This window comes from Numida meleagris, chromosome 20 (genome assembly GCF_002078875.1).
Source record: "Numida meleagris isolate 19003 breed g44 Domestic line chromosome 20, NumMel1.0, whole genome shotgun sequence".
In the NCBI taxonomy this organism is placed as follows: Eukaryota; Metazoa; Chordata; class Aves; order Galliformes; family Numididae; genus Numida; species Numida meleagris.
The window spans coordinates 3,965,790-3,980,574 of NC_034428.1; the positions used below are offsets into that span (position 1 = coordinate 3,965,790).

Here is a 14,785-nt window from a genome sequence, read left to right on the forward strand (position 1 = left end):
ACCAGGCAGCCTGGAGAATGTGGAGAGAAAAAAAAAAAGCAGAAAAAAGGAAAACAAAAAAAAAACAAGAAACAAACAAAAAGAAAAAAAGAAAAAACAACAAAATGAGAACCCAAGAGCGGAAGCAGTATGATGAAAATGGAAAATACATTAACAAATGTATGAAACAGAACTGTAACAGAGAAGAAACAGAAGGTGAGGAACTGACAGCATCAGGAAGAGGAAGGTTGTCTCTGCAGAAGGTGAGGTGGCTTTAATGACACTGAGGAGCAGCCACAGGCTTTCAAGCAGAAATTCCTGCTTGTCTGGTCCTTGCACATTTCTGTGGTGCCAGCTCATACCAACTAACAACCACAAGGCTTGTCTCAGCTTTGGGCAGGGGCAGTTGCTCACTACCTGGATAGCAGTGAGGGGCTGTTTCCTAGGAAGTGTGATTTACTGGGATAGCGGCTGGAGAGAATGCCAGGAATTGCTGTCCCACCAGAACTCTTTGGAGGAACTTTAATGCCATGGGGCATCCCCTGTCATGATGCAGCAGCGTTCATATGGTGGTAATGTATGGCTAGATGTGCTATATTATAACCTTCATATATGTGGTATGGGAACACAAAGCGGGAGAATGTATGTGAGACAAAAGCCAACTCAGGGAGGCAGACTATCCAGAACACACCTCACCCTGGGAAGGACAGCTGAGAGATCCCTGAATCAACACCAGATGGTAACAGAATTCCTAAGAGAAACCAGACTCCTGAAGAGATAACCATACAAAACAGGGGCACTAGGAGATGGCTGCTCATTATCCTTGCAAGCAGGAAACAATGGCAGAAACTTATTTCCAAAAAGAGGAGCATGATGGAGGTCACTCCTCTGTGCAACAACTTGTGCAAAGCGGCACAAGACTTTTGCACGAGGAAGGGAGCTCAGTGAGCTGCTTTTTTTTTTTTAAGGGGTGCTTTCTGAAGATGGGGTAGTCTTTTTTACCCTTCCATATGTAATATTTGCTACCGTACAGCCTCTCTGTACCTCAATACTACAAAAAAAGCCTGACTTAGATGCTGCACAAAGAAAAACAAAAAGATAACCAGGGAAAGGCCAGGGACAGAAAAGCCCCACCACTTTTTTTTTTTTTTTAAAGCGGTTACTCAACTAGATCCAGTCCAAGACAGGATAAAAACCTCTGTCCAGGGGAGAAGATACACTGTTGGTTCATGGACCCTTGAGGTGCACATTCTGACAGAACTCTTCTCTCAATGATGGAGGGAGCTAAGTTAGTATGAGACACTATGTGAAACTAATGCAGCTTACATTTTAAGGTGCAGTTGTCCTCTGGCCTCTCTTCATGAGTTTACCTCCCAGGAGAATAGGCAACTGACTGTCCATTTCACCCCCTTTCTCTCTTACCTGCTGATGTACTTTCATTGCCCACTGGAGTGCTGGAGCAGCTGCGGTCCATATTGGAAGATTCAGAGGAGATCCCCCCAGGGCTACAGCCAGTGTAATCCATGTACTCATCTGTTTCAGTGTCCATCATGCTCGGGGGTCCCTGAAAGGAAGCTGGGGTTCCTGATGAGGCTGGGCTGGGTGCCATGCTGCCAACCTGGGGGAGATTTTCATTTCTTGGAGTGTGGCCAATAACCTGCAGCAAGAAAGCAGGACGGGGACTTTCACACCAAAAGCAAGATGCCAAGACCAAAACCATCTGTCGGCACGTTTATTTCTCTCTGCCACTGCTCATGAGGAATAAATGGAACATGTTCATGAGTGAAACCCATGGCACTGTGGCTAGCAGCATGCATCTTCCTTCACTGGGAGCTCAGAGCATTAAACTTGGCACATGTATCCTAGTATGTGAATTGCGATGCGCTCAGAGGCTGGGAGTGTTAATCTTGGCACCAATATCCTGGTGCATGGATTCTGATGCATTCAGAAACAGGAGGTGTTAATCTTGGCGTCACTACCTTATGGTGTAGGTCCTGCTGCATTTAGCGACTGGGAGTACGACTGCTGGTATCCCTGCCCTCGTGCCTGCCTGCTGAGACACGGCAACGGGATCACAGATGGAAACCGGTGACGTGTGTGTGCGTGTGTGTGTGTGTGTGTGTGTGTGTTGCTGTGCTCTGCTCACACACAGCTGCTGTGGCCCGGCCACCTCAGGATAGTTGCACCTGGACAGGTAACCAGAAGCAGTGTGTAACCAAACACACCAATAAGTGCCTACTGAGCAGTAAGGAGTGGGGAAAATTGGGAGTTAAGACATAAAAATGCAGAACGGCAGTGGCAATACAGCCAGTTGTAATAGCAGCACACTTGACCAATTAACTTACTGACAGGGAGGGACAACTAAAAGGGACCTCTCATTCCCATGTTGTGGAATGAAAGGGGGTTTCCATCTTGCTTTTACAGATGGCACCTTTTTGCTTTACATACACCAGACGATGTCGTAAGGGGTAGATCAGTCACAAGGGTTTAAATAAAGCTTGCTTGTTTCATCTCCTGAGTCTAAAGGGATGTTAAAGCAGGGAGAAGACCAAAGAGGAGATTGCAGGAGTGCTGCCATTCTGAGCAGGTGCTGCAGTTGAAATTTGAATTTATTCATGCAGCAGACAAACCAGTCACTGTCAGTTGTGTTAGAAGAAACATGACTGTGCTGCCCTGCATAACTCCCAGTCAGCAGAGAAATGTTGAGACTGGTATTCCTCCCAGCTGAGGTAGAAGCAGCAAATAATTCCTTATGTGCAACAGGAAATGTTTGCTTTAACCAGCGTGTTCAATTCTTCCACATCTAAGCACTTCAATTTTAATAAGCCAATTGGTGTATACTGAAGAGAGCAGGGAAGGAGTGCAAGTTGTAAATATGAATATTTCAGTGTTATCCTTCTGAAATGTTTCTCTGTACTACTCACAAGGAAAGGCTGTTTAGGTCAAGTAATGCTTTGATGTCTACGCTTTATCATCTCTCCTCATATTACAGAAGTCAAAGCAGCTAAAGCTAGGTTAGGTGAACTCACACAACCCAGGTGCATCCCTCAGTGCAGACACATATCCTTAAGACTTTGGGTATGAATGTCTTGGCATTAACAGTTCTGCAGCAAGCAACCAGTGGTTCTATCACTACATTCAGATCTACAATGTAAAAAACCAGTGAGTCACCTGAGTAGGAACACGATCAAAATTCTTCCCCAGCATCCTTCTCATGTGCTTTCTGGCATGGGATGTCATTTGGTGCTTCAGCAGGAAGGAGAACTGGCAGCCTTCTCGAATACAGTGGAAGTGGCTGTTCACCTGGTTGTATTTGCAACCTGCAGACACAGAACCCGTGTATGTAGTACATGAAAGGTACCAAGAGAAGACAGATGATCAGGAAGATGGTCTGGAGAGAGGACAAGACTGCTGCTATGTGGATTTCTGCTGGATTGGAGACTATCAATGGTCATAGGCTCTTCAGGAGCAGTCATGAATGAAAATAACAGGTTGTTTTTGGTTTTTTTTTTGCCTGCTCAGCAACTGAAAAAGAGGATTACATTTAAGAAGGGGACCAAAGCAGCAGACTAGTCCCATCCCTCTGTTTTGTTACAGAGAAAGTAACCACTATGTTTCATAGTGCCCAGTGCTCCCCAGTCTTAGCCAGTGCCTTTTGCAAAGGGAACAAAATCAAGACATTTGACTGTATCTTCAATTGTACACGTGACAATACATGCTCACAAGAAGATCTGAAAGGAAAAGTTCTTTTTTTCCCTTTAACTATGTTCTCTGAACAGATGAGCGGTCTCTGACAAGCACCAGCTCCAGGACAGCATATGCTCTCTGGTCAGACAGAAAAAGCCATAAAGTGTTTATTGCCACTCCAAATTAGTTGTGTAATAGGGGCAGCCACTAAACAACAATTTATATAGCATGTGGTATACCACACTTCACAGAATCATAGAATATCCCAAGTTGGAAGGGACCCATAACACATTCTGCTCCTTGCAGAAACTGCCATGCATGCTGGGAGTTTGGGTATCTTGTTAACAGACTATCCTGAATAGCTGCATAGTAGCAGACAAATAATGGCTTGTTACAGTAAAAACAGAGCACTGTCAAGAGTCAGGTTGTGTCTGTCCTCCATCATCCCCTGTACATCACCTTATGTACGCACATACAGGCACAGAGCTACAGACAGCCCCAGCTGTGTTCATCTATCTGCACCCACCTGCCTTTACTTACATACACGTTTTTCACTCTCTGTACGTATACACAAATACACCTATGCTAACATACACAAAAACATATAATATCAATCTATTGATCTAATGCATGTGTGTGTTCACAAACTTCCACAGCCCCTCAAGCAGGCCAGTGCTTCTGCACCTGCTGTATGCATACTTAACCTACAACAGAGAGCTGTACAGCAAAACAGACATGCATTTACATGCTGGTACACTCATCTACACCCACACAAACACATCCACCTACCCCATCCAGCATGCTGCCTGTCTCTACGTAGGCCAAAGCAGAGTGCTGGCTAAACATACGTTTAATGCGTGGCAAGCCCAAGCTATAGGCATATGTACATCCCAGTGGATGCGCGTACCCCTTCACTCCCAAAATAAACACTGCTGACACATGCACAGCCCATAGCCACCTCGCTGCCAAGCAGCTCCCGAATCACCCAGCCCATCTCTAGCTCACAGACAGCGTTTTATGTGCAAGCCAAGTTGGTGTTTGTTTAGGTATTCCACTCCCCCACAGCCCCACCTCGTTTGTCCTCCCCATCACGTCCCTGTTCTTCAGGATGAAGAACAAACAGGGCTGGTGGGATTGAAACGGTATCAGCAGAGGGCAGGTGAAGGCTCGCCCGTTGCCACGGCAGCCGTGTAGGCTGGGTGTCATGTATCACTGTCCTGCTTTGTCTGGCCCCTTCATCACCTGAAACGCCTCAAGTTGAGTAAATAACAGCAACTGCTGAAGCCAGTGACATGTGTAAATGAGACCTAGGTGAGTACTGGCTCTGCAGTGTTGACACTCATTACCCCGGTTACCACAAACAAGTTGCCATTTGGGTCTAAATTCTTGCTGTTTGGTTCTGGTTATTGTGGCTGTTACCCTGCAATGCTCAAGAAAGCACAGCATCAGGCAGGGGGCACGGACAAGAAGGTCAGACGTGTTATTCCGAACCCCATTTTGATTCAGCCTTAAACCAGGACCGATAAGAAGATTGGCTCTGTGTTAACAGTAAGGCAGAAGGCAATGGAGCGAGTCCCTGGGAGGTGAGGATGGAGCTCTGCTGCAGCTTTCCCTAGGGACTGCCTCCAGTGCAGAGCACCGGGCTTCAGCTCGGGGAGCCCTCCCTGGGAACACGTTCTGCTTTCTGTTGTTGCATGTTTGTTTTACCAGCTTTACACCAGAGGCCCTTAGATTTAATAACTGCTGTAGTGCTGCTAATAGTTTTGGCAAATGGGCAAGCCGCGGTCTGAGGCTGTGCACACGGCAGGGGTTTCTTTGGGCTGTGTGCTGGTGCAGGGCTGCACTGAAGGCACCGCGCTCACTCTCTGCTGCTGTGCAGAATGGGGTCAGGAGAGAAGGAGCAGTTTACTGCACGCCCTTCTCCATTCTTCTGTCTCAGGTTATTTACCCTTTGGCTTTCAGTATGCAGCCCTGGCTACAGCTACAAAAAAAAAAACCAAACAAGAGTCATCTGAAGCTGTGTGGAGTCAGGCACAGCCACAGCCAGAGGTCGATACAGGAGGAACTCTGCACAAGAGCCTCATCAGAACAGACATTTCCCATACGCTGCTTTTACTCCTATGAGCACCCTTCAACTCTGCCCAAGGCAAGCAGAAGATCCAAAGACTGCAAAATCCCCCCCATAGAAAACAAGAAAAATAAATATTTTTAAAATGGCCTTTACAATCAAAAGGAAAAACAAAGGGGAGCCTGTATCTCCAAACAAATGTGTGTGTATGTATCTATAAAATCCTCTATACTACAGCTCCTAGTCATTTAAGACCTTTGATCTATTTGGGAAAATAGGAATCCTCATGCTTCAACACAGGCAGATCAGGAACTGATTTCTGGTTTATGCTGTTTCTCGTTTAGTAACTTAATTACCAAAAACATCTCCAGTCCAGCTCATATGCTTTAACTCATTCCCTTCTTAGCCTGGATATAGGAAAGACATGCGAAGGGTGAGGGGGAAAGAGGACAACTCACCTAATCTGCCACACTCCTCTCGCTTGGTAAAATACTTGAAGCCGTTGGCTGCCCTTCTCTCTGCCTTCTCATGTTTTTTCACGTGCCAGGGCAGCTTGGTGGTGATGTTAGTCACGAAGTAGCAGCCAGGACGAAGGCAGTGGTAATGCCCTCGCATCCTGAATTCACAGTGCTGGAGGGGAGCAAATAGGTGGGTTGCTTTAAGCGTATCTGAAACAAACACACTCTCATTTGCCTGCTACTAATGCTGTCCCTCTGAGAGGTGTGAGCTGATTCTTCGGATTACATCCACTTTATTTTCCACAAGCCACAGTGCAAACTTGTTCCCTGTCATGTATTCTGCATTGCAGTGTTCTACCCTGAAACATCCCAAACCACAGCCAAGATTCCATCACTTCCCTTCACTTGTGGGTTCCCCCGGTAGTCAGAGATTTTTACTTTACTTCTTCCTGCATCTTTGAACTCATTTAAGCTTTCTTGTCCACCCAAGTCACACACAAAAGCAGTGGGATTTCTCATTCAATGGAAACCCAACACTAGATCAAGTAATTAAGATCCTTCTTCCATGGATCTGTGATAAGGCCAGGAATGAAACCCTTGGCCTCGGTTCCTACTGCACTGCCTACTTGTTCTTGCCCACGCTCCTTCTCCCGCACGCATCCTCAGGATGGGACGCTTTGAATTACTCTTACCTGGTTTGGACAGAGACACTGCAGCGAATAGTAAGCAAACTGGTCTCGCACGTTCACCAGATTATTGTTGGGGTTGATGTGGTCCAGGCAGTGGGATTCTGCTTTGCCAGAGGTTTTGCACACATACTTGCAGTTCCCAAAGAGACAGTGGAAGTGGAATTTATTGGCATACTTGCAGTCCGTTGCCAGGCAGGGATCGCTGGAATACATCCAAAACCCAATCATCACCTTCACTCATTTCACACATTTGTTTCTTTGCCAACATTTAATTCAAGGGGAGCCCAGCTGAAGTCTCTGTTCCAAACATGGCCTACAGATTTCCCATAGCCTCCTTTCTCTTTAATAAAATTGATGCTGGCAATACTGCTGCAACTCCAGCAAGTCCGTGTACTTTCTTAATTAAGACTAAGAAAATACAGCAATGCATGGTGGGATCTGTAGTTTTCAAAGACCACACCTCTAATTTAAAGCTTTCTCTCAAGATCTGACCCTCAGTGGTAATTCGGATACCTTGTAATCACACTAAAAAACGCCAGGGCTTGCCCTCATTAGACAAAATCTGCAGCAACCTTTTTAAACACCAAAGTGATTTGGGCACCTTACTCCCCCTGCCCACCCCTTGGCTTTTGAGCTGCGCACACAGAGGTCAGACTGGAGGTAGCTGAACACTGATCTCTTGGACCCCAAGCACTGTATCCAATGTTACTTACTCAGAGAGATGAAAAATTAATACACTTCTTTGAAAGCAGACAAAAGACTGTCAGTGCATGGCCCGGAGTGTGATACTCCATCACCCTCAGCAACTAACCTGACCACGGACTCCTGGGGCCTGCTGTAAACCACCTAACTTCTGCCCATCTCTATATACCAGAAACACTGAGAGTACTGAGTACTAACTGTACTCTCAGTTACCTTACAGCTGTAAAGATGCTACACTCCCTCTGTTGCCTTTAGCATCAAAAACACGCCAAAGAGTGTTTATTTCTGTTTACCTCCCACAAGGTATAAAAAAAAGGCTCCAGTGATATGTCAGCAAGTTTATTCCTCCTCTGAACTCTTACCTAAAAGTGCTCCCAGATGTACTGGAAAACCCTGTTGTTTGGGTTTTTTTTCCCCCCCTAGCGTAGCTGAGGGTATGTTCTAGAGTTTATAGAAGTAAGTTTTCTTCAAGACAAAACCAAGACTGTCTGCTGGACAGAAGGCATCTCAGTGGGTGAATACAGATGTAGAATACAACCCCAAGGAGCAGTAAAGAGGGGACCGCATGGTTGGAGAGGACACCAGGAGGCAGGCAGCATCTCCAACAACTTACTTCTCCTGGAACTGGAGAAATCCGGGTTTGACCTGAGGCTTGGCGTTCTCCAGGGAAGTCGTTGCCAAGGGTGAGGTTGCCAGGTTAGGCACTGATGCTGGGATCTGAGGCATTTGGGGTATGGTTGAAGCCAGCTGCTTCCAAGCTAGCAGTGTGGGGGCAGAGGGCACAGTCGCTGGGCTCGGGGTGGGCACGTCGAGGGCTGGAGCACTGGCCATGGTGGCAGACGTAGCGGATGGTGACGAAGGGCCCAGTGAAGCCTTACTGTCAGCAGTAGTTGAGAAGGGAGACTCGGAGTTACTTTTCACAGCCCCGCCCTCGGTTCGGAAGTGAAAACTGCAAAGAGACGGTGTAATGTGGACATAACATCAACCTCTGCATGTAACGTGATTAAATATCAACAACAACGTGGCAGCAGTCTACCAAAAAACTAGCTGAGGCGAAACCCTAAAAGCGACTCTGCCCATTTTGTGGAAAGCTGCAGAGCCCTCTGAGAAGATCTGTGAGGAGAAGGGAATTCAGGAGGTGAGGTGGAGTCTGAAAGGTGCAATAACATGTTAAAATCAGAGCGGTGCAAGAATGGCTGCAGGCAGCAAGGTCAGTACAACTGAGGGCAGCTTCCCATGGCTCTTGTGAGAAGCCAGTCACTTCTAGCAGTGAGCCACAGGGAACCATCCAGCTCCACAGACCAACTGTGCTAACAGATCTTTCTGCCTTCAGCTTCACCACATCCCCTTCCCTTTAAACCCCTGCAGACTCAGTCATGTGGCCAGATGCTGAAGGCCATACCCACTCTTTGTTCAGGCTAATCTTCCTTTGCCTTTAAAAGGAACATGCCTTGGGATTAAACTACAGATTATGTCCTGTACAAATTAATTATAGAGAAAGTTTCCTGCATCCCAGCCTTCCTTTGTTAGTTCCCTCACTGTGACAGTGGGAGCATATCTCAACTTCATTCTTCACGCAAGAGTCACCTGGAGCTGAGCGTGCTGCACAGCTGCAGTTACAAGACAGGCCATGTTACCTGGTAGCTCTGGCTACCAAAGCCTGGGCTGCCTGCTGCTTTCCAAAACGATGTAAGCAAGAATTTACAATACAGAATACTGCAAGGCGAGCAGGAGGTGGCTGTTGAGCTGGACGCTTTGTTTCCTCTCAAGAGCCTTACCTATGTAACAGGAACATCTTAAAATCATGTAAATGAAGGGTTAGGGAAGGCTTGTTAAAAAAAAAAAAAAGGATCTGTCATGACAAGACAAAGACAAATAAAATGCTTTCCACACTGTAGTGAAGGGAAGCTGTCTGCTCTATAAAACATCTGCATCCAGCAACAATGATTGGGGTTTACAGGCTCCTTTCCTCACATTCCGTACTTTCTTTGTATAGGGTGTACTTGTATGCTCTGAGAAATATGGGTCTCCTTGAACACATTGTCTGTCAAATAGGCTCCGGAAAAACACAAATGCCCAATTCTCTACCTTGCCAGCGTTGCATGAGATGCCTGTCACAAACTGTAATGCTACAGTGTGACGGAAAGTACAGCAGATTCATACTGCAAGGTGGCAAAGTCCTAGGCTGCAACAGATGAGGACAAGCCCAAATGCAACAGCTGGGGATGCAGAAACAAAGGAAGAAAATCTGCTTACCTTTGGGAGGCCTCAGGTAGGCAGGGATCTCCAGCAAGATTCCCTCACCCCCACTGCCAACCCTTAAATGAGGGCTGGGAAGGGGTGGACCCTGGCTCCATCCCTTCCAGTCACTCAGGTATATTGCATGCACCTGAGCTCCCCTGGGTTGGCCCTGCCTTCCCACCAGGTGCTCAGTCACAGGTTCAAGCTGTGACTTCGCATTTCCGCTACACACACTGAGCACGTTTATTGTGAAACAAAATTAAAGAGGACACGGTGTTCTGCAAAAACATTAGCTGAACACGTTTACACAGGAAATGAGAGGATGCCCAAACAGCTGCTGCAGGGCTGCTCTGAGGAGAGCTCCTCAGTGAGGCCTCTCCTCCTGCGGCGTGTGGTTCCCCAAGGCTAGCGCTCTCCTACTCACTTGGCGTGCTTGATGGCTCCATCCAAGGTGCTGAAGAGGGCACCGCATTCCTCCACGACACAATGGAAATGCACCTTATGCAGAAAGTCGCACTGCGCATCGCAGAAATCCTTGGTACCAAACCTGGCCAAAGCAGACAAGCAGGCATCTTACAGAAGGCCCCAGGAGAGAAGCAGTGTCAGAACAGACAATGGAAGAAACATTTATCTTTGTTTCTCAACTCTAATAGCATCCTGCTTTCTCATGTCATTGTCCCTGCTGCACAGACTGGCATTGCTGCTTGATCATGGCCAGTTATATAGATCTGAACATGGAGAACTTCTCAATTGCATTTGACTAAGGAACTCCCATTCACTTCTAGTAGGAGCAAATCACAGAACAAATCTGATAAAAAGATGAAAAACCATCAGCGTTCTTGAGTATCTGTGTACAAAAGTCAGAGCTCTGAGGGAAGATCAAAGGTTAGTTTAAGTCTGCCTGAATTTTCTGGGAGCAAATGGGAAGGAATAGCCCTGGTTCAAGGGAATCTAGGTCCAGAATATTCCCACCCAACATGCACACTGGCAACAACAGGCTATCACATGGATGGGAGAAATAAAGCAACACCTATACAGCAATTACAGCCTAATATGCAGAGAGAATCGTACAGTCCCTAAGTACACATCTGAAATACATCATCTAAAGCCATCTCAGAGGAACTGGTCAAGAGGAGAAAAACAAGCAAGCATGGTTTCATTGCTCATCCACTGCTGAGATTCTCCAAACTTTATGACAGTAGCATGATACATGTGATTTCAGGAAACTTCAGAATGGAGAAATCAAGTAAAAAATGCTGGCAGGAAGGATCTGAAACTTAACAGGGGAATCTTGCATAATTAAGGTACAACAGACTACAATTGCTCTGATGAGCAGGAAAGCAAGAAACAAACAGCAGCCTGCGTGGTCCCAGGGGGAACCTCCTAACAATCTGAAGGTAGAGAAAGAAGAAAAAAAAAATTATGTAGTGGAGATGAAAAGGCCAGTGGATGTAAGGCTTGCAGGGAGAAGATGGAGGAAAGTAAAGGCGTGATAACAAAAGAGATAAGATACCAAGTTACTGCAAGCTAAAGGGTTTGTTTTATCAGAGTCGAGAGGTTTTGTACTTAGGAAAAAAAAAAAGAAAAAAAATAAATATGCCAGGGAGGTGATGAGTCGAAAACAGCCACCTTATAAAATATGCTTTGGTCAAGGAAACTAGAGACAAGACAGACAATTAGGGCTGAAATGAAGACCTCCTAGAAGAGCAGATAAAGAGACTGGTTGGAAAATATAAATACGTACAAATCAGCCAGTCTGGATGATGCATGTCCTGAAGTGTAATGGAAATTAACTCACAAACTGATTGCATTACTATTTGTTATTTTTTAAGCCATGGAGAAGAGGGAGATACTAGAAAACTGGAAAAAAAAGAATTGAAATCTAGGCACTGATTCTTTCAAAAGAGAAAAAGACAAGTGATCTTTGGCAATTATCATACCTCTAGTCTTAACTTCTCCTTCCAGTAAAGTAATGGAACAAATATTAAGAGGGAGGAGAAAATCATTAAACATCTAGAGGATAAAGGAACCACGAGCAATAAACAGCATCAGGATTATAATGAATAAATCTTACTAGACAAATTTAATTGCTTTTTTTGATAGAATTACAAAATTAGTGGATGAAGGGATGCAATATATTTGGATTTTAGTAAAGCGTTTTGATACAGTCTTGCATATGCTTAGAATTAATTCAAGTTGGCTTGGATGGGAAAGCTACCACATGGATTGAGAACTGGCTGAAGGACTGTAAACAAAGACTAATAATGACAAACAGCACTGTGTCGAGCTGGGAGGAGGCATCTTGTGAATGCTGCAAGGATGACTTTGGCTAGGTCTGAGCTTATTTAACATCTTCATTAGCAATCTAGGAGAAGGAGTAAACAGCGTGCTAATGAAATTCACAGAAGATACTAAACTGGGAGGAGTTGGCAACACCAGTGCTAGAGGAGAGAAGCAGCACAGGGACGCCTTGCAAGACATGGGGGAAGGTTCTGAATCTGACAGTCATATTTGGAGAAAACAGCTAATACATCTCAGGGGTGAGGGCAGTGTTTCTGTACATAGAGGACTCAGAAGAACAACCTTAGCTGCAATCCTGTTTAACAGTCGATGGTAAGCATGATACATATACATAACGTAATATAGATGCAAACAAGGTAGCACAGTTTTGAGCTGCATATATGGGGCAGGAAGCTTGTTACAAATCTAGTGTGGTGATACAGGAATGGCAGCCCGGTTCTGCACCCACTGAGGGAGCAGCAAGTACGATGACAGCAGCAACAACATGATCAGCAGGCTGAAGGGACTAATTTACAAAGTCAGATTAAAGGAAGTAAATAAGCTTCATTAAATGATATGCTAAAAGTCTGTGACTATCTGAAGGGGGTGAACTCCAATTGTGGAAAAGAATTATCTGCCGTAGTTCAAGGGGATATAACTAGAACTGCAACAAAATCATGGACAGGGAAATTCAGGCAGCACACCATGAAAAAAGATCCTGACAGAGCAATGTATTACGTGGTAGAATAACGCTCCCAGAAACAAGAGAGCAGCTTGGCATAATTAAAACTAGGCTGGACAAAATATCTGCAAGTGGACTGCAGGGAAAGGTCTCACATTGGCCAGGGGCAGATGGACTAGAAGACCTTCTAGTCTTTTCCATCAAAGTCTGTGATTTTCAAAGTGTCCAGAGGCATTTGTAGGCAACTATCTGTGTCAGAGCACAAACCGATATGTGTCTGCCTGGGTGTATCTGTGTATGCTCAAAGCGTGTCTGCCTGGGCATGTATGTGCCTGCGTCCGTGTGTGGGTGAGTTTTGTATCTGTTCCATTTTCCTTTCAAGCCTTGCTGTCTACAAGAAAAACAGCAGAAACCATGCAGTTCCCATACCTCCTTGGACTCCCTCTTTCGCCCCACTCCTATGATCAGATGGAATTCCACAGCATTTTAAGGCTTACACGCTCTGTGCCTAACAACTAAACAGGGCCTAACAGTGGCTCAGAAGTATGAGCACACTACAGTTGGTGCCCAGGTCTTGCAGACTGGAAAGTGAAGAGGAGCAGAGGTGGTGCCTTGACAAAAAGTGCTAAGCGAAGGGCTGAGAACTCAGCATTCAAATGTGGACTAATGAGCCAGACACCTTTCAAAGGAGATCATTTCCTTTCCTCTGCTCCCAGTCCCATGCCCTCCTTACCGGCGCAGGTACATCTTCCACGGCTCAGAGAGCTTCTCCTGGACAAGCGCCTTCACTGCCTTGCCCAAGTACTGCGTTGGCTCCCCAGCCCCAGCCTGGCTGCCATCTCCTTCTGTCTTAATGTTCAGCAGGTTGCCAAGGCTGGCACTTGTCTTGGACATCTGGAACAAGAACATACACAGTGCATCAAACCCAGCACGCAGCTGTGGACACTGCCAGTCTGGACAGCCTTTCCCGTCCCATGGAAAGCTATGTCTTCAAAGAGAGAAGACAAGAAGTCTGCGCAGGCTGCCCCAACTCATCAGCACACCTTAATAACACTTCACTCTTGGGCACCCTCCACCCAACTGTCACAAAGTACATGGCGCCCATCTCGTATTCATGTCTCCCGTGTGAAGTAATGAAGCATCTGTGCCACGCACCGCGGAACTGAGGTGAAGGGAGACAGGCCCTGTTTGAGTATGGAAGAGGTGCACAGATGCCGGTGCAGTCTGAATCAGTAATAACCCAACACGGCTGCTACAAAATGCTGGGCTCAGGGTGCAGAGCCAGTGGCTGAAACGAGAGGCTCTCGTTTCTTTAGAATCATCTCATCCTGGATGCAAGGATGTCGCCTTGCTGAAAGGGACTAGCAGGAATTTATGTGCGGGAAAATAAAAGTTTAAAAAAAAAAATCTCATTCAACTGGGGAAAAAATTCTGGGCCATAAAAGTCCTCAGCAAATTGTTAGTGATTTCACTGAAGAACTTGTTTCACTTTCTGTGCTAAATAGATACCTTACTCACAGCACAGGACACGGACCCGTAACCTCGTGTGGAGGGCTTCAATCAGGTTCTGCACCGAGAAGCCCTGGAGGTGCGGGACGGAAAGGGGACATTTACTGCAGAGTGCTGGAGAGAAAATGTTCTTTCCTAATGAATGCACAGCTCCCCAGGCCGGGTCCTGCTTTGCTGCTCTCTCAATTACCTTCAGTAACAACACTGAAATTCCCAGCGTGAATAAAATACAGGATTAGGCCCAATACTTGCACTGTGAACGCCACCCACTTGAGGATCTCAAAGCCCTTTATAAATATCAGTTAATTAAGCCTGACAGCCCCCCTGAATAAACTGCAGCACGCTACAGGAACCCTGGCTGCTCGAGGCTCCTTAATGCCCCCTGAAGGTAAAGCCCCTGCTGCTCTGTGCAGACTGCAGCTCTTTATGGCTGAAGGCAGGTATTCAGCTTGCCTTTTTTTTCTTGGTGCTGGGCATTCGATTTTTATAA

The 14,785-nt window shown here is 46.0% G+C and overlaps 1 protein-coding gene across 7 annotated transcripts in view; it reads right to left on the reverse strand.

Moving 5' to 3' along the window:
- The window catches only part of CASZ1 (castor zinc finger 1), a 152,544-nt gene that overhangs the window by 7,170 nt on the left and 130,589 nt on the right, over nucleotides 1–14,785 (reverse strand). For 6 of the 7 annotated variants that reach the window (XM_021374631.1, XM_021374630.1, XM_021374627.1 and 3 more), the window contains 7 exons: nucleotides 13,520–13,680; nucleotides 10,249–10,371; nucleotides 8,197–8,532; nucleotides 6,885–7,083; nucleotides 6,193–6,364; nucleotides 3,151–3,299; nucleotides 1,402–1,636 (listed from right to left, as the gene is read on the reverse strand). In XM_021374631.1, coding sequence (XP_021230306.1) covers nucleotides 1,402–1,636; nucleotides 3,151–3,299; nucleotides 6,193–6,364; nucleotides 6,885–7,083; nucleotides 8,197–8,532; nucleotides 10,249–10,371; nucleotides 13,520–13,680 — 1,375 coding nt within the window. The remainder of the gene's footprint in view (nucleotides 1–1,401; nucleotides 1,637–3,150; nucleotides 3,300–6,192; nucleotides 6,365–6,884; nucleotides 7,084–8,196; nucleotides 8,533–10,248; nucleotides 10,372–13,519; nucleotides 13,681–14,785) is intronic. The other variant, XM_021374626.1, reaches the window with a different exon arrangement.